Source organism: Pelobates fuscus, chromosome 11 (assembly GCF_036172605.1).
Source record: "Pelobates fuscus isolate aPelFus1 chromosome 11, aPelFus1.pri, whole genome shotgun sequence".
Lineage (NCBI taxonomy): Eukaryota > Metazoa > Chordata > Amphibia > Anura > Pelobatidae > Pelobates > Pelobates fuscus.
The window spans coordinates 4,672,262-4,693,290 of NC_086327.1; the positions used below are offsets into that span (position 1 = coordinate 4,672,262).

At 40.4% G+C, this 21,029-nt stretch overlaps 1 protein-coding gene across 1 annotated transcript in view; it reads right to left on the reverse strand.

The window, feature by feature from the left end:
* Positions 1-21,029, reverse strand: part of LOC134577694 (IgGFc-binding protein-like) — a 121,829-nt gene that overhangs the window by 32,344 nt on the left and 68,456 nt on the right. Inside the window, exons 12-15 of the mRNA XM_063436555.1 lie at positions 10,777-11,347; positions 9,328-9,935; positions 8,056-8,629; positions 6,662-7,254 (exon numbers count right to left, since the gene is read on the reverse strand). Coding sequence (XP_063292625.1) covers positions 6,662-7,254; positions 8,056-8,629; positions 9,328-9,935; positions 10,777-11,347 — 2,346 coding nt within the window. The remainder of the gene's footprint in view (positions 1-6,661; positions 7,255-8,055; positions 8,630-9,327; positions 9,936-10,776; positions 11,348-21,029) is intronic.

Consider the following 21,029-nt stretch of genomic DNA (forward strand, 5'->3'; position numbering starts at 1 on the left):
AGCAGCACTTGCTGGAGTAAAATCAGGATACCAGGCAATAAAATAATAAAAGAATAATAACGGAGTAAAAAGAGTAAAACGGCACACTCAATGTAAAAGTAGCCAAAATACCTTTATTAACACAGTAGTAAATTAAAAGTCCACAACGCGTTTCGCCACAAGGGGCTTCTTCAAGTGTACATAGTATTAGCCTGGCACATGTGGGTTTATATAGGGCACAAACAATCAGCAAATTGAAAATGGTGTCTTATTTGACCTTTGGCCCTAAATGAGGTCACATGACATGTTTAAAAGGTAAAAGGACATATTAACAGGAAGTAGGTAAACTAAAAACAATTTTACAATGTTACATAGTGGACTCAGCAAGCATAAATTTAAGCTGGATAAACAGCTCAGTTGGCCTATACACCACCAGAAGAATATCCCTCAAAAGCAATACAATTTGTCTAACAAGAGGGATTATGAGCATGTGGGAAGACTCAATATGCCCTTGGAATAAGGACAGGCATTGTGGGCAGGGTTAGCAACAGCTGAGAATACATTGCACAGGAATATACATAAAAATATATACACTTAATACTGTAGACCAGGGGTCGTCAGGGGCTGGGTTCCGCCAGGGTCCAGAACCAAGCCCGAGCACTCAGGGCCACCCGATGGGCCCTATATCTTCAGGGGCCCGGTCAGCGCTGCAGCTGTGCAATAGCGCGACCGGGCCCCTTTAAAAAAATCACAGCTGCAAAGTAGTGCTGGGAGGAAGCCCAGCAGTGTTTGTGGTCACTTTCTCCCAGCTCCCTACACGCGGGAGGGAAGCAAGACAGGCCGCGGGAGCCATGCCGATTCCCATCAGCGACAGCCATCCTCCTGCATGTATGTGTATGTATTTAAGTCTGTATGTGTGTCTGTCTGTTTATGTATGTATGTCAGTATGTGTGTGTGTATTTATGTCCCTATGCGTGTCTGTGGAGTGTGCATAGGAATTTGTTAATATTTTTTTATAGTCCTGCCCCCAACAGTGTCTGAGTGTCTGTGAACTGGCCCCCTGTTTAAAAAGTTTGAGGACCCCTGCTGTAGACCATTATAGGATATACAGAATGTTGCAATAAAAGAAATAAATATAAAATCAGTTATATATAAAACTGTAGATACATAAAACTGAGAAAGTATATACAGTTAATTATAGCTATTTTTTTATAAAAATGTGTAAGAGTTAAACTTAAAATGTATATGTTTAGGAATAAACCATATTAAAGGAGGGTAAAAACGTATTGTATAGGAAGGAATAGGATAAATTCTTAAAAAGGTATAAAAAGATAAAAAGTTAAAAATCTATATTCAGGCCTCTTGGGGCCAGGGTTTTTAAATTAAAACCCCAATTAATTTCTTTTTGGTCTACATTTTTTGTAAGATCTCCACCTCTCCAAGGGATTTTACATTTCTTAATTCCTATACATTTTAGATGCTTTGGATTTTTATCATGGATTAGAAAATGTTCCGATACAGAGTGGTTGGGATAACCTGTGATAATATTGTGGCAATGTTCTGCCAATCTTGTTTTTAAACATTGTGAGGTCATCTCAACGTATTGGAGGCCACAAGGGCACTCCAATTGGTATATGTGGCAAAAGCACCTTCATCACTGGGATTTGGAGAGGCCTGCATGCCAGCCTCTTGCCTGTGACTATGACCCATGTATGAGACCTGTATTCTGGACTAGGGAAAGGCTTTGTTCATCACTTTTTCCCTTCTACAGTTCAACAGGCTAATGGTGTTCGTTTACCGAACAAACTAACGAACAGCCAGACCACACACAATAGGAGTGTGCAGCCTGTTAACCTCCCAGAAGCTGTAGTTAACTGCAGCTAATTGACAAATGGCTGGGTGGTCGCCGTTCGTATGAACGAACACGTGGTGGCGGCCATCTTAAACTGTTGAGCGCCCAGCAGTGTTTTGTCGTCGACCGCATGGAACTGTTTTCGGTCACTGTTTCACACGAACACCGCTGGGACTTCCAAACTTCCATCCCTTTGTTTCTGTTCATACAAACGCAGCGTCGTTCGGTACATTAAGAACTCACGAACTAGACCGACCCTGATAGCTAACCACCATGGAACTAATTCTGGACAGATTTATGCCGAATGGCCGGTGACAACCCTTTAACACCATGGCGATTTGACTGTGTTCAGGGGATCTGAGTGCTTTTTGGATATATTGAGCACTCGGTTATGTGAAAGTTTAGTTACGGTATGTATTTTAATGTGTTTGGTTACAGTTACTTGGAAATATTTTCTCTACCTGGAGATAATTACGTTTTCTACGGCCACTTAACCCAATTATGTCCAGGATAGAGATGAAGGATTTTACCGTTTATGTGGGAGTGTTTCACAGTCTACTGTATGTTGATTGGTTATTGTAAATTGTGTCCCAGTCCTCCACATGGTCCATGTAGGAGTATCCATTGCTGGAGGACCTGCATAAAAGGCCAAGCTGTGGCCACCATTAAACAGATCGTTTTACCCCTTCATGAAGTCTTGGCTCATGTTTGGGGGATTGGAGAACTACCTACCTATTGCTATAATCACTATACTCCCCAGGGTATAATCACAACGCACTAGTAAGAGCTTGTTCCTGTTCCTTCTCTCTGGATTTAAGAGAGATCTACCTACTAGAAACTGGTCCCTGGTCTTGGGTCCAGAGAGGGTGGAAGACGGCAAGACCCCAGCCAAGCTGCGGCAGTTCGTGGGGTCTGCGGTGGTTATGGTGTCTAGTGGAGTGCTTGGGAAGCACCAGGGGCATCCGTCAATGGAAGGTACCCAGTCGGGGTGCCAGATGATCCTTTACAGTGGTGGCAGCGGTGGGATGGCATCCTAGTGCTTGGATAAGCAGCTTGGAGAGACGCCGGTATCGTATGAACTCTAATTGAGGGCAACGCTGGTATCCGTACAGCACCCCTGGCTACAGCAGTTTGGAATCGACTAGGTTTTGGTCAGTGTTCCATGACGAGGAGGAGGAGGCGGCTGTGGACTACAGGGACGCAGACAGGAAGGAAGTCTGGTATGATGCCCTGGAAGATGCCCAGCGGCGGCGAGGTGAGAGTCTCCCCAGTGATGAGCAGCGGCTACAGAAGCGTGTGGCGATGCGGATGTATCTATTGGGGGAGCAGACCCTGGATGAAAGGGTGACAAGACTAGAGTCCCTGGTATGGTGAGAGATTTGGCTAGACAATGCATACCAGGCCCTATGGTGGCATACCGTTAAACATACAGCCGAGCACAACTTACCTGAAGGTGATAATTATGAGTGTCCTGGGTTACTATGGGATGCCTTGGAGGAGGACATTGATCTTGGCAGCATGGAGGAGTCTAGATTTTGGTACATCTATGACTACAAGATGGGCATGTATGTTTGGGCACCCACCTGATAACAAGTGAGTGGGAGCTGGAGCAGGACTACCAACACCTGCTCAGCTTCGTGCAGCCCCAACCTACCCGACAAGCAGAACCAGACTTACCACCCTGTAGCTGGGAAGACCTAGCTTCCCTACCAGCTACAGAAATGGGGGTCCTCATCGACTGGCTCTGGGATGACCTCCAGATGGCAGGTGGAGATGGGACCTAGGTCTTTCCACCGGCCCTACAGGGATGCTGGGCAGACAGATATATATATATAAAAACAGTGTTGGCTACCTCATCCTCCTCCTCCACCACCACGGTCACCACCTCCTCAAACTATGGTTCACTTAGTATAAACTAGGTACACATTAGCAGAGGCTTGTGAAGTTGTAAAGGCCTTTTCTCCATGCATCAGGAATTGAGCATTTCTCCATGCATCAGGACTGCAAAAAATGGACCGCAGGAAGCAAATGTTTCTTTTTTTGTATGTCCCAATATTTTGTAGGCTACCACAATTAAAATAAAAAAATATATATAAAAACAGTGTTGGCTACCTCATCCTCCTCCTCTACCGCTGCTTCCACCTACACAGCCATGGTCACCGCCTCCTCAACCTATGGGTCACTTAGTATAAACTAGGTACACATTAGCAGAGGCTTGTGAAGGCCTTTTCTCCATGCATAAGGAGTTGAGCATTTCTCAATGCATCAGGACTGCAACAAATGCACGGCAGGCCGCAAATGTTTCTTTTTTTGTACGTCCCAATATTTTTGGGGGCTACCCCAATTAAAATAAATTAATAAATAAAAATGTAAAATTAAAAACAGTTTTGGCTACCTCCTCCTCTTCCACCACCGCTTCCACCTACACCACCACGGTCACTGCATCCTCAACCTATGGGTCACTTAGTATAAACTATGTACACAATAGCAGAGGCCTTTTCTCCATGCATCAAGCTCAGTTTGAACAATGAAAGAGAATACCCTGCACTCCAACCCTCTCTCAAATTGATAATTCTGGTGATCCTCCTGACAGTAATGCTTTAGATTTTAATTTATGTTCTTCCAATGTTAAAATTCAAAGATTCCATCTAGTGCTATTTTATGGCTCAGCTGTATTTTTAATTTTTATGTTATTTTAAGTGATTTCCCTATCCACATTTGTTTGCAGGGCACTTGTCCTACTCTTACCCCCATTTTACTTGCTTTTGCAGCTATGTAGCTCTTTCCAGGAGTTTTTTAGAGGCATTTTTGTAACCAGAAGTTTGGGTCCCCATTGACTTCAATGGGGTTCAGGTTCGGGGTCAAGTTCGGGGTCAAGTTGGAGCCCGAACCCGGACTTTATTTCCAAGTTCGGCCGAACCCGCCTGATCCGAACATCCAGGTGTCCGCTCAACTCTACACAGGAGTGCTTCTCTCTGCCTGTTCTAAATACTTTGACTTTCTAGCGCCCACATTTCTTTACTATTATACCATACCTTTTTTACACTTCTTTTATATGGTTTATTCCTAAACATATATATTTTAAGTTTAGCTCTTACATATTTTTATAAAAAAATAACTATAATTAACTGTACATATCTTCTACATTTTATATATCCTATAATGGTCTACAGCAAGCCTGTTCAACCTGCGACCCCCCAGATGTTGCTGAACTACAACTCCCATGATTCTTTCAAAATTAAGTGTGTATATCCCTGTGCAATGTATTCTCTGCCGTTGCTAACCCTGCCCACAATGCCTTTCCTTATTCCAAGGGCATATTGAGTCTGCCCACAATCCCTCTTGTTAGATAAATTGTATTGCTTTTGAGGGATGGGGGGATTTGAACTTGTGGCCCTTAAGTTTTAGGCATATTCTGCTGGTGGTGTATAGGCCAACTGAGCTGTTTAACCAGCTCAAATTTGTGCTTGCTGAGTCCACTATGCAACATTGTTTTTATCTTATCTACTTCCTGTTAATATGTCCTTTGACCTTTTAAACATGTCATGTGACCTCATTTAGGGCCAAAGGTCAAATAAGACACAATTTTCAATTTGCTGATTGTTTGGGCCCTATATAAACCCACATGTGCCAGGCTAATACAATGTACACTCAAAGAAGCCCCTTGTGGCGAAACGCGTTGTGGACTTTTAATTTACTACTGTGTTAATAAAGGTGTTTTGGCTACTTTTACATTGAGTGTGCCGTTTTACTCTTTTTACTCCGTTATTATTCTTTTATTATTTTATTGCCTGGTATCCTGATTTTACCCTCAGTAAGAACTACTCGAGAAATCCTTAGGTGGGGATTATTCCACCCGCGCCATATCCGTAGAGCAGTTTGTTTGCTCTGGTAAATGTGAGTAATATTCTCATTGTTATTCTTCTGGTTGATTTTATACAGTGAGCACTATTGCTTATTTTTAGTTTTTGGTCCACACATCATTGAAACCATTCTTCGCGTATCCTATAAGTGGGGATTGTACCAGTGTACACCTTTCATACTAGAGCTGGCTTAAAGCTCTGAAAATACATTATTCATTTGCACACTCAATATATAGTCATATCCAGAAGCAATGCAATTTCTCAACACCTTTAAGCATGTCTATTGGCGGGCATTCCCTCCAATGGCCATTGAAGTAACTAAATGACCTCCATTTGTCTAAATATACATAGGGATTAAGGAGAGAGCGCAGGTAACTTTTTCTTTTCTTTGGTTATTACTATATTTTGGGGCTGATGTGTACTGTAGTCAATGCCGGCCCAGTAGCGATGGGAGTGAGCGGAGGACTTCTCTTTTTGTATATGTCCAGTTATTATGCTCTTGACATTTTGAAGAGTAACTTTGGGTTGGTAAAAGAAGGTTTGCCACATCCTAGTAAATATTAATGAAGGATTTATGGGAATGAGGCAAGCAGTAGGGAAAATATAAAATACTTGTATGCGAATTACACCTGCAGATGATCAGTATTTGCATCTTTTTGGACTTGAAGTGTATCTTGGAGAGATGCTGCGCATACATGCAGTGTTAATCTGAGTGAGAATGTGGGGGGAAATAATAATTTACAATATACTATCTAAGTATTGACAAAGACTGCCTCTTATATCTGGCACTAGCAAAGCAAGAAGTTGGCCACAGCCGCAGGTTTATTTATACCATTGATGATAACTGTCTAAAAAAAGAATGATAGGAAGAATGGAAATCTGTAAAATAGAAATCATACATAAACACAGCAACCGTAAGAAATACTAAGCAAAATGGAAAATGGATTCCAAACAGAGACCAACTCACCATAAGTGTACACTCGCTACCGATCTCCATACGAACATTTTGATCTCCTATTTGCACAGTGACTGATTTGGGGCCTGAGACAAACCCCCTTGAATTGGGTGCATTTTCCATTGTCACTGAGACATTATGTTTGCCATTATTAAATTTGACCAAAGTGTAGGTGCAGGTGCCATGGAAATCAAACTTGCGCCCATCAAAGGTTTTATAATGCTGACCTCCCTGTACTGTACAATGGCCAACAATTTTCGATTGGCAACCCAGACGGCCTTGTGTTACTTTGCATTCCTCGTTAAGCCCGCACACGTGGTTTTGGCAGCTGAGAGCATTGTTCTGCCCACAGCTACATATCTCTTGACAGCGACTATCTTTGTAGAATTTCTCGTCAGCTTTGAAGTATGTTCCATTAGAGACGCATCCACATTGTGCGATGGGGACACAATCCTGTCCACTTAGTATGAACCCATTATTACAGTAGCACCCCTCAGTGCAGGACGGCACACAGTTGGATGGAGGTGACCGTGAAAGTCGATAGCAGGTGTTGGGGCAGCCATTTCCGCACAGTTCATAATGACTGTTCTGTGAGCAGGTCATAGCTGAAAAGACAATCAGCAAAGAAATTAGATATTAAACATACTGTCTGAGTTAATGTGTCATTTTAGGATATATTAGATTGTAACGAAGAGAAACTCATATCTTTGATTTGCCTGAAAATCTTATACTTTTATAAACTGGTACTTGTTTTAATTTACATTTCTGCCTTCCACCCTTCAATCATTGCACGGGAGATATTAAGTCTAATTATTTCAATAATTGACTCTAGGTGATAAAATCGTTAGATGCTAACCTGCTCAGTCTCAATAAAAAGTGTGTGAGCAAAGATATCCCTAAGCAAGGACGGGAAGTATCTTCTAAACAGCTACAGGAAATGCAGTGATATGCACTTATTCATTTAAGAAATAATGATGCATTTTATAGAAATAATTTCATAATTATGTGTTTTTTGTTAGGGTGACTCCAAGCAGTGCGTTCCTAAATTACCTTAAGTGAGACAAAAGCCAGGTGATTTTGAAGGATATTGGGGGTAACTATCCCAAATTGCTTAAATAAAAATAACCTATAAAGTGGGGTTTTATGAGTGTTATTATATTTATGATGACTACACAAATATACCCAAAGTAAAATTACAACGATGAGAAGAAGTATGTAAATGTAGAAATTATAAAAGCATATATCATTGTGATGAAGAGCTGACATAATATGCATTCTTATCATTTCTGTAATCCTGCAAGTATTAGTATACATTGGTATCGCTTAATATATATATATAGAGCCAGCACCTTAACTCTACAATAAAAAATAAACTGTGTTACGTAGTAATGCAAGATTTTACATACGGCAGAAAAGTGGAGACCTCCATTCCTTGATCTTAACACCTTTGCTCTGGCATTCTGAAACATAAGATGCTATGCTATGGCAGACGAAAGGCCGGTATCCTCCGTACTTGCAGGCAGCATGTGCACAGTTTTCCAAATACGGAACTGGGTCAATTACACCATGGCACAGGCTGAAGGGGCCATTGGCATTTGAAATCATTCCACAATATGTTTCAGCTTTGTAATGTTCCCTCTGCACGTTGGTGCATGGTGGGTTTATAGGATTTTCTGTAGTGCACCCTGGTATCTCTTCCAATTTCCAATATTTTACAAATTCTACCACGGAGCTGGTTATAAGTCCTTCCTCTATGCCTAAATCATCAGCAAGATCTTGGTTGTTGTTACCACACAAGCCGTTTACTGCCCCTGTGTAGGTGCTGGGTAGGGTCACTCGTGTAGAAAAAAACTGGTCAATAGAAACAGTGAGGCCAACATCTACCATAATTTGAGTTACAATTCCATTGTAGTGCACAGTGATCTTCGGAGAATTGTCTCCACTCTGTACATATGGCAGTTCAGTTAGAATTCCATTTACCTATGAGAAAAATATAATTAAAATAGCTGATTTTTAAGATCAACTAATGTGAAAAATATATAATTTGTTGTGCCTTTTATCACAAAAGAGTAAATTAGGCATTTCACCAAACATAAATAAGGTGAACCTACTGATACTTTAGACATATAGAAAAAATAGTACCACATAAAAAAGGAACATTCTGTGGTCTTTTTTTAAATGCTTGTTATTATAAACATGATACTTTGCCACGTTATAGCTAGATTTATAGCCAACCTGTTAGCAAAAAGACAGATAAAATTATTCCTGTTATTTTTTCTTGATTTCCTCCACATTTACTTTAATGCCAGGGATTCAATATTCAGTCCTTGAAGCACATCAAGAGTGCAAGATTTAACCATTTCCCTATTCTGTTCAAGTTGGGATACTGACAAAACCTGGACCATTGCTGGCACTTAAACATAGCTTTCCATTAAACGTTGTAGGCTACTAGTCAATCTTAGAAGTTACCAATGACAGAAAATATCCTCCTACTCTGTGTGGAATGGACAGGGCAGCAGCACGTGCAAACATCTACAATTTGACAATATTTTAGGTGTCCCTCTCACCTCCTATCTCCAGTTCAATGGGCATACTTTACAGTTTATCTTAACAGCTATCATACAATTCTCATTTATTTTTATTTATACAAATATATATATATATATATATATATCTACCTCTATTTGTTTCGATGTGGCCCTGCTTATTGTTATACGTTGCTCAGTTGGATTGTGGATTTGGAATGTGACATCTTTGATTTGCGACACAGCTTTGTTGCCACGGATAACATATTGAGCATTGATGGTGAAATGCGTTAGGGATGAGTCATTTGATGTTACTCCAACTAGCTGGTACATGCAAGTTCCCAAAAACTCAAAAGTTCTCCCATCAAATGTGATTGACTGAGCGTAAGTACTTAGTGTGCATGTGGTATATGTGGTAGGGTAGCATCCAAGTACTCCATTGTCAACCATGCATGTCTGCCCAGATTTACAGCTGGATGGCTGGCAGACTACTATTCCCACTGTTGGATCACATTTGCAAAGGACCTTGCACTTTGTATCAGACCAGAATTCTTGGTTGAGTTGGTAATACTGTCCATTGTACTGGCATCCACACCTTGATATGGGCACACATGCGTCAACACTAAGTACAAAGTTATCATTACACTGACAAGTCTCGACGCACGGCTTAACACACCTCGAGGGTGCATGTCTGTCAGAGCAGCTTGCTGGGCACGCATTCCCACAGGATTCATAATGGCTATTCTCTCCACAAATCATAGCTGAAATTATGTAAGGATATGTCATCAATATAACAGCATTATCTTAGTACAACCATCGCTTAATCTAACCATATTATAATTAACACTGCTTGCATGTGATAACTTATAGTATGGCATTAATTATTCTGCTAGTATATATTATTATTTAACTGGGTTATTTGCCTTCTTTCAGTAGACTAATTAGAACCTTTACTGGTCTTGGCTACACTTGGACTCCTCTTATAATACACCACAAAAAACAATTATTGTAAAAAAGTTAATTCAAAAATACATGTAAATGCAGGACAATATAAAAAATCACTGTAAACATGAGGGTTGACAGAAAGAAATCAAAATAAGCAGGAAAGCCCTACATTTGTATTAATGTCTTTTCAACAGGCTCCTATGAGACATAAAACATACTATATAGCTTGCTATGATATTGGAAACTAACAGGAAGAATATTCTATATTCCAGTGATATACTCTAGAATACTGGTTATACAATAGAGCGGTTATGGATTACACATTACACTAAACGTGTGTTGAATACCAGACATTTATGGGGTTTGCCTTTCTTGGGATTTACATTAGACTTTGACAACTTAAATGATTTTCAACATGATAAACGGTTATATCTTCTCTATTTGTGCCCATACGACAAACTATCATTTCTCATCAACATTTCTAGAACCATAAACCACCAATATTGATACATTTATATGAAGTCCTTCATTTAAGCATTATATACAATTCTAGTTTAGTATCCACTTCATTGTTTTCTTTGAATGCGTTATATTCTTTTGCTCTTTCTATATTTCCTACTTGAATCTGAGTGAACAAGTACATTGCAATTTACTTACGACAGTTAGATGGGGTTCGCCAGTCATAAATTTTAATTCCTTGTTGCAAGCAGGTGATGGCATAGCTCTCAAGTGCTTGACAAACCATCACTTGGGCTCCATTATAAGTGCAGGCATCATAGAGGCAACTGTTAAAGTAGTTATTTGGAGAGATTTCTGATATGCATTCTCTGAAAGGTCCATCATTTTTAAATAGGATACCACAGGAGTCTTCACCAGAATATAGATGTTTCTTACTTTCCTCACAAGTTGGACAGTTCCCAGGACAAGAGTGCCAGCAGAAGGGGTCTTGGTCATAAACCGACCAGTGCTCTGCCCATTCATTAATTAATGACATCTGTGTACCATTGGATGACATCTGGTCATCATTCGGATCTTGGTTGAAATTTCCACAGAGACCTAATACTGCGTTATGATAGCTGCTTGGGAGAATAACGTTAACATGCCAGTTATAATCATAAGTGACCTCCAGGGCAAAATCAGTTTCAATTTTTGCAGTCATACCACTTTGAGTCATAGATATTTTCCCATCTGCCAAGGTGGTGGGTAGATTTGTCAACAGGCCATTAACCTGAACCAGAAAAAAAAATATAAAATATATATATTTATATATTATATATAATTTGAAAGAGTTCCTTTTTTTCTTAAAACTTTGACACCATGTCTGTGACTTTAGACCAGTATTTCTAAGTATAGTCCCCATAGAACTCTAATAGTCTTGAATTTTCAGGTTTTACCAGTTAGAAGAATTAAACAATCACTCAATTAACAAATGTTTCTTGGTGTCTATAGCCACGGAGGATTGATTTAATGAATGCTCAAAGCAAAATAAAAGTACAAACTATTTGAATTGTGGTTTATCATGTCTGTTAGTGTTTGCTTCTTATAAAGTCTCATTTTCTATATTTGTTTATGATTTGTTTTCATGGACACGGTTCTTCTTTATGAATTCCTTTAACTGCATCATGGAGGTAACACTAAAACCTATCACTCTGACTCGATTTAATACGCTTTCTTAATGATTCAATACTGTTGGAAAAATCTCCCATAGGTTTTAATGGTGACTTCTGTAGATAAATCCCTAAGACATTAATACCGTCTTTTCCTGAAAATAAGCCCTAGTGCTCATTTATGTGTATGAGAGGATATGTGTAAATGTATGAGAGGGACCTGTGTAAGTGTATGAGAGGGACATGTGTACGTGTATGAGAGGGACATGTGTACGTGTATGAGAGGGACATGTGTACGTGTTTGAAAGGGACCTGTGTAAGTGTATGAGAGGATCTGTTTTATGCAAGTATAAGGATTATCAGGTATATATATTTTTTATTTACCCGTTGATTGTTTGTGCTGCCAGAACCAAATAATGTCTGATTTTTATAGCTCAGCCTGCAATTTTTATTTATAAAATATTTTACCGGGAAGGATACATTGAGATTTCCCTTGTTTTCAAGTATGTCCTGGGTCCACAAAACATTGCATTGATACAAAAGGGTACAATAAAATACAAAACCAATATTAATACACAATACATACAAATTTTAACACCTGGTAGGATGTACATTAGATGAACCACTTAACACCTAACCAATTATTGATGTATTTTCTCTGTTATCTATAATTATGCATATGATGTATTCTTGCTTTATAAGGGACATGCTGGCCCCCTGAAATAAACATTCCTGAAGTTTTTCATCAACCTGAAACTTGTGTCTGGTGTGAGTTACTCTAGGAGCGTGCACACATAAAATATAAATAATTTGGACAGGGCCAGATATTCAAATAATCAAACACTTGATTTGATCCACGACACTGGAATCCAGCAACAACCAGTTAAGTTATTTTAGCATGTCACAATGGTGGGTCCTGTAATTACATTGTAGCACAAATCGGCAGAACGAGTTATACAATGTATTACGTTTATTAATGTGGGATTGCGGTGCAGATGCATATACTACATCCCCATAATCAATGATTGGCATCAGCATTGTAGGACTTAGGCAGGATTTATTTCTCTACAGGGCACCTAGTTTTGGATAAAGTTTAGATGCAAGTTTTTCTATGTGGAGGCCAAAAGATAGATTGGGGTCTAACAACAATTTGAAAGAGTGGACTGCGGTCAGTGTGCTATTTGAATTTGTTCTAATGGATAGGTGTGAATTGTGTAATTTGTGTAATTTAGGTACTGTTCCAAATTGTTACATTTTTGTCAGTGTTAAGAAAAGTTCGTTTTTTGCAATCCACTTTTCTACCTCTGTGAACTGGTCTTGGAGCACAGCCTCAAGCTGCAGTAGATTGGATTTGCTTGCATAGATTACTGCGTACATGTGTACATTTGAGGATTTGAAAACATTAGGCAGATCATTTATAAAACTTGTGAATATCAGGGGGCTGAGAATGGATCCTTGGGGGGAACACCACATGTGACTGGGAGAGGGAGGGAGTCGCTGTCAGAAATGGACACATATTGTGAGCAATCCAATACATATGATCGAAACCAGGTTAGTGGACAAACACCAATACTTGAGTTTTTGAGTTTGTGCAGTAGAATGTCATGGTCTACTGTGTCAAGGGCCTTTTCAAAATCAAGGAAAATAGCTCCAGTTAGGTATCCTTGTTCCATGCCAGTTTGGATGTCATTGCAAACTTTTAAGAGGGCAGTTGTAGTGGAGTGATTTGGGCGAAAATCTGATTGATCAGGGTCAGATAGTTAGATTATTGGTAATACTCACTGTAGTTCCACGCACTCACCGACCAAACACAGTTGGGTGTTCATGCGCAAAGATGGTCGCAACCACGTGTTCGTTCATACAAATGGCGGCCACCCATCCGACCATTTAGAATTTTGCAGTTTTAAGGTGTTACAATATTCAATTGGAGACACACGACTCCTCTGGGTGGTCTCCCTGTTCAGTAGTTGGTTCAACTGACGAACAATATGTCCATATTCTCTTCGTGGAATAGAAATAGTCAAACCAACTTAGTCTCTTACACAAGGAAGTGGCTAGTTTTGCCACACTCACATAGTTGCATATGGATGCATTTTTGACAATACTGGGAGCAATGATATTGTGCAATAGTTAGAAACCAAAGTAGTGTCACCACTTTTATGGATAGGCACTACTCTCTGTCTTCCAAAGTTTGGGTATGTATCCAGACACCAAGGATTTGTTAATTAGGGTTGTGATGGGTTTAGCAATTGCCGGCGCACTGAGCTTCAACAGCATTGCTGAGATTTGATCAGGTCCAGACTGGTTTTGAATTTTTAGGTTATTAAGGTGTTTCTTAATGACACTAATAGGTACAGGTCTAAAAATGAACTTCTCTATATTGGGTCTTTGCAAATGTAGTGGGGCCTGATCCACATTTGTAGTTTCAGGATGTGTGTCATTTATTAGCTTGGCAATCAGGGTAGTGGAGCATCCGACAAAATAATTGTTAAAGGCATTTGCTACATCTAAGGGAAGTTTCAGGGTTTGGTTATCCACTTTGACAGTGGAGGGTTAGGAGTGGATTGGGGAGTTTGTAATTTATTTATGACTTTCCAAAAGTTTCTAGGGTTTGATAGGTTATTGTTCAGATTTTCACAGAAATAGTGGGCATTAGCAAATTTAGTTACTTTTGTGCATATATTTCTCCATTGTCTATATGCACAGTGATCGTTCATAGAGCCAGTACGCTTGAACGTTGACCACAATGAATCCCGAAACTGGTACATTTGGATGAGTTCAGCTGTGCCCTGTAACGGATCACCTTGCACCCTGACTGGGTACCTCTAAAGGAAGCACCTAGAGCTTCCTGAGGGCTCCAAGCACTCCACCAGAGACTATAATCACCGCAGACCCCACGTAACGTTGAAGCTTGGTTGGGGTCTCGCCATCTCCTAACCACCCTGGACCTTTGACAAGACTCCAAATTCCAGTGGGTGAACCTCTCTTTCCCCAGAGAGTGAAGCAGGACAGGAACATAACAAGCTCTTACAAGAGCTTAGGGGTTATTCAAGGGAGTATGAAGAGCATAGCAATCCCTTGTAGCAGATTCCCCCAATAACCTTAAATTGAGGGTGAAGTAGAACTCCTTTAATTAGCACAAAGTCATTTTTAATACAGTTTTCCCCACAAGGTTACCACCCACGTGGACCTTGTGGAGCAAAGGACACAAAGTCACAACAGCCAATCAAAACAGTTAGACACTCCCAGCTAATGTACACAAACCCTCCCCTCTGCCTGTGATACAATTACCAAACACAATGGACTAACTGAATTACCACAGGCAGAAAATATCAATTTTTACCCAAAGTCCAGAAACACCCCAAAACACAAACATATTCCCATAAATCCTACATCCCTGATCTGGGTGAACAACATATCCAAAAATCACTCAGGGGTTCAAGTTTTACGGAAGTCACGTTTGACCGACTGCAAGCATGGCTTTTATGCCCCAAACAGTTCCACAGATTTAGGCTGTGCGGCCAGTCTATCTTCTCCTCTATCCTGGAGATAATTGGCTTAAGTGTCTGTGGTAACTTAATTATCTCCAGGTACAGGAAATATATTTAAGTCAAAAACTGTTACAAAAATCACATAAAAATAAATAACTATTATAATACAATGTTTAACCTATATGTCCAACATATCCCCAGATAGCTTGGATCTGAGCGCTCAATATGTCCAATGTTAAAAGTGCCCTATAGTACAGGGCTGATGAAAGATTGAGGAGGGACAAATCAGCCAGTTTCAACTGGTCTGGCAGTGTCCCTGGGACAACACCCTGCTGGAGAACAATAGGTCGGGAAAAAGGGGGAGGGGAAGAGGCAACATTTTCCCATGGAAGTCACTCTTTAGCCTGTCTTTTTGCAGGGCCTAGAGTCTTGGGGCAGGAGGCTGTCAAGTAGTCCCCTCCAAAAACTCATGGCAAATTCCCTAAAAAACAGTAATTGTATTTACCGTAATTTCCTTTTTTCTTAGTATAGTGGCAGTACTTACAAGTGTTCCTTCCGGTTTTGGACAAGAAGCTCCCCCTTCTTTGAAGATAATTGTTGTGCTCTGCCTGCTGCCTTATATAATATAACCTGTGAGCCAGAGTATAACTCCAGTAATACAAAAGAACCAAACGGAGACTGAATAATGCAAAAGTTATTTAATCCATATGAAAGTGGAGGGAAATCCAGTACTGCCACTATACTAAGAAAAAAGGAATTTACGGTAAGTAAAATTACTGTTTTTCCTCTCGTATATTGGCAGCACTTACAAGTGGGATATAGCAAGATCCCTGCAAAAAAAAAGGGTGGGGACTCAGAAGGCCACTGCCTGTAGCACCTTACACCCAAAAGCAGCTTCAGAGGATGAGAATATGTCCAGCCTATAATGTTTAATAAAGGTATGCAATGACAACCAAGTAGCTGCTTTGCAGATGTCTTCAGGTGAGGCAGCTGCTCTTTCAGCCCAGGAGGTTGCCATAGCCTTAGTGGAATGAGCCTTTAAAGCCTTTGGATTGATAAGCCAACCTGATGGTATTGGTCAGCCATCTGGCTAAAGATGGTCTGGAGACAGCACAACCTTGAAAGGAGACAAAGAGATGATCCGAGGTCCTAAACCCCTGAGTCTTCTGAAGGTAGACCTTCAGGGCTCTTCTAACATCAAGGAGATGCCACTTTCTTTCAAGATCAGATGCAGGAGACTGGCAAAAAGCGGGCAGAATAATAGGTTGGTTCATAGAAGCACTTGAGATAACCTTGGGTAAAAAAGAAGGCCTGGGGTGCAGGACAACTTTATCTTGATGAAAAACGGTGAACTAAGGAGAGGAAAATAGAGCCCGGATCTCACCTATCCTCCTAGCTGAGGTGATAGCCACCAGGAATGCCATATTGAAGTTAAGCAGTTTAATGGGAACCTCCAGTAATGGTTCAAACGGTGGTTCACAAAGGGCTTGAAGCACCAAGGACAAATCCCAGGTAGGGAAAGGGACCAACTTGGGAGGCCTCTTCAGCCGTATGGACTTAACAAACCTTCGGATAATCAAGTCAGAGGCAATGTCACAAACCAGGAAGTGACTTAGAGCTGAAATCTGGCCCTTGAGAGTAGAGACCCCTAGGCCGGCTTCAAACCCATCCTGCAAAAAAGAAAGAATTTCCAGGACTGATGCTTTGGCAGGATGCGAACCTCGAATGGAACACTAGGCTCTGAACTTCATCCAAACCCTGAAATAGATTTTTGTTGTGGACAAGCGGACTGAAGACAGCAGAACGTCACATAAGCGGTCTGAAAGACCATGTCCTTGGAGGATCAACCTTGCAGCAACCATGCCGTCAGGTGGAACATTTCCAGGGAAGAGTCACATGCTCTATCATTTTGGAAGAGATTGGGAGAGACCAACGTGAGATGGTCATGTTTTTTTCACTTCTGAAAACCAACTCCTGTTTGGCCAGAAGGACAGGACGTCTAGAATTCTTGCCTTCTCCCGTCTTACCTTCTGAACAATTCATGGAATAATGGAGGGAATTCCAAGTGATCGATAGACCGTCTAAAATATCTGGGTAATCTCGTGCTTGGAGAGAAGCAAATCTCTGCACTTTTCTGTTTCTCTGTTTGTGGCCATCAGGTCTATATCCGGCCTGCCGAAGCGGGTAACCAGCTCCAAGAAAACTTGGTTTGATAGTGACCAGTCTGCCTGAGACCAGTGACTCATGCTGAGGTTGTCTGCAATAACGTTTAGAGACCCTCTGATATGGGTAGCTGAGATTGCGAGAAGTTTCGCTTGGGCCCAAGACATTATGCGATAGCAAAGGTCTTGTAGAGCTTTCACTCTTGTGCCTACTTGTTGATTTAAATAAGCCACTGTAGTGGTGTTGTCCGACTGAATTCTCACTGCCTGATTGGTGATGACTGAACTGAAGGATTTTAGTGCCTTCCATACCGCCTTTAACTACCTGAAGTTTGAGGAAGCGTTTGCCTCTTCCCTGTTCCAAAGACCTTGATGGAACTGAGATCCTATATGGGCGCCCCAACCAGTCTGGGAAACATCTGTGGTTATCGTAATCCACTGTTTTTGTGCAAACGAGAGGCCTTTTGAAATGTTGCTTCTTTCTTTCCACCAGTTCAGTTGTTTTTTCACCACTTCGGATAGGTGAAAGGCAGAGTCTAGATACTCCTGTCTTCTTGATCATTGTGAAAGAATGTCCCATTGCAATTGTTTTGATTCTGCCTTTGCCCAAGCCACTGCTGGGATTGCAGAAGTGAGGAGGCCCAGCAACCTCATAGCATCCCTGATGGAGCTTGGGTTTTTCTGTAGACTTGACACAGCTTTGAAAATCCTTTTTTGTGTCTCTATTAGAAGAAAAAGAGACAGGGACTGTGATTCTACCCGAAGACCCACGAATTCCAGACTCAATGAAGGAATCAACTTGGATTTTTTTAGGTTTAGGAGCCAACCGTGTTCTTTCAAAACCTTTATAGCAATCTTGAGATGATATCTCTTAGAAGTTGTTCTGATTGGGCTTTCAAGTCCAGGTATGGAACTATCGAGACACCTTTCAGGTGTAAAGCTGCTGCTATGGGTGCCAGGATTTTCCTAAATACCTGAGGAGCCTGTAAACGCTGCTGGTTCATTCTAAAACTTGTAATATTTGCATTTTCCCATAACAAGCCGATGACAGGCCAAAGGGTAGAGCCTTGAATTGAAAATGGCGAATTCTTTGCCTTCCTGTCAAGACTTCAAATCTGAGGAACTTCCGTGAAGATTCTGATACCGGAACATGGAGGTAAGCATCTTTTAGATCTAACTTTGCCATGCAATCCCCTTTTTGTAAGATGTGTGTGACAGACAGAATATTCTCCATACAAAACCTTTGATACAGTATGCAGGTGTTGACATGTTTTATTTTTTTTATAATATATTTTTATTTTTCCAAAAGAGTTTTTACAGTTATCAAAAATACATACAATACCTCAATGAGCAATACAAATATACAAATAAATGTATTTCCATTAAAAACAGATGTCTATAAAGTGCATTTATACAGACATTACTTCATATAACTTTAAATGCGTACACATAAAAATCCATATATTGCAGAGCTAAAATAAACCGCAGTAGGATTACAGTATCTAGAAGTTACATAATTAGCAGAATTGAGGTATCACCAAACAACATTCACACTGAAACACACATACAGTCCAGAGGAACTAGCATTGTTTTAGCCATTTATGCATTTACTTCCCAAATGGGTGCATCTTTCGCTAGTTTCTCTCCGGAGTCAAACACACACTGGGGGCATCACAAACCTTCTATATTATACACCTTATTACTAGCCATAAACTTGTCAACTATATTTTTCCATCTACTAATTTTCCTCAAACCGACAGAGTTTCCTTGAATTATTCCAATTTCCATTTTACATTGGTATGTTACTTGTTTTTTAATTTCAGACCACTATAACACTTTATTGCTTTTTCCAATGCCTAGCTAGAACTATCTTAGCTGCCATTAAAATGTGTTTTATTAACATGCTTTTTTCAATAGGCATAGAGGGCCATCCCTGATGTAACAAAAAGCTATGTGGTGTGAAAGGAGATATATATCTGGCAGGTATTATAAATCTGATAAATATTCTTCCATGTATTGCTTAAAGATTTACATTGCCACCATACATGGAGATAATCTCCTTTCCCATCATGACATCTCCAACAAGCATGATTCTGATCTTTATACATTTTAGCCAATTTTTCTGGGACCATATACCATCTATTTATGAGTTTATAAAAATGCTCTACTTTATTCAGACAATGTACCGATTTATTGACCTTAACTATCGCACTTATCATGTCTTGCTCAGTAATTTCAATATGTAGATCTTTTTCCCACTTGATCTTAGATTTCCAGACATAGGGCTTCTGAGAGTCCTTTAAGAACTCGTAACATCTAGTAATATGGCCTTTAATTCTATTTTTCCAGAATCTTTTTAAGATTACGTAAGTTTTTATTAAGCTGGAAATCCAAGGATTTAGCCATAGAGAACTTGATTCTTAAATATGTAAATATCTCCCTGTTATCAATCCCGAACTCTGTTTGTAGCTGGTTGAATGGCTTGATTTCCTTTCTATCTACAATCTCTTGAATATTCTTAATTCCCTTCTGTGACCATCCGCTGATATTAATATCCACAATATTCCCCTTAATCACCTCTATGGGTAAGAATGGAAACAGTCTGTATTCTATTTTGAGGTCTTTCTTGATTTTATTCCAGTATCTCAAAATGCTGTCAATGATAATCGAATTTCCTGGACATACTGGTTTGCTCTTATGTTTCTCCTTTCTTGTTGCCCAAAAAAGGGCGGACAGACTGTCTGTCTCTACTAATGATTGCTCTATTTGGTACCTATTTTTTATCTGTACTTAAGGTATTAACAGCATGTGCCAACATACAGGCATTGTGATATTCTATTATATTTGGGGCAGCAACACCCCAATCTTTTTTTTTGTCTTAGATAGCACATATAGACTTATTCTGTTTTTTTTCCCCTTCCAAATGAATTTAGAGAAAGCTGACTGTATCATTTTTAACCAGGGAATTGGGACTTGTTTTGGTAGCATTCTAAAAAGATAATTCCATTTGGGCAGAATGAAGCCCATGGAGCAGCGCAGCTAAGGGGAATGGGCCTTGACATTGCCAGGAGGCAGGCAGCTAGTTGTCAGTAGTTGGGGGCTGGTCTAAGGACATGGAGTAGGGAGGAGTTACTAGGGGGGTATAAGTAGCGGCCATCTTAGGTCTAACGGCACTTTTAATCCAAAGTTACACTTACCTGTTCGTTGTCCCACCCACCCTCCCTTTGCTTTCAGGTGTTTCCCGTTTGGTCACGGCGGCGGGGGATGGAGAGTAAAGTTGGGGGGAGAAAAGAGTGAGAGGGGGGACAGTTTGGAGTTCAGGGCTAATAGGTAGGCCTTTGGACTGGTTTGGTAGGTTCGAGCTCGTAGGTAGCTCCGAACCAGGGTGTGTAGGGGTGTCTCGGTATGCCCCTACACTGGTGGTGCCCTTTGGTGGCAATGGATGGTGCCCTTGGTGGCAATGGTTGATGCCCTTCGGTGGCAATGGTCATGTTTCAGGTTAAGCTAATATGTTACAATGTTGGTGTATTATGTTATGATGTTACGTTGGGGTGGGTCATTGTCAAGGGGTTAAATTGTAAATAATGTGGTAAACTGTGCAGGCCAACGTGGGCCTGTTGTGTGACAATGACCTTTATAATTCTATGTTA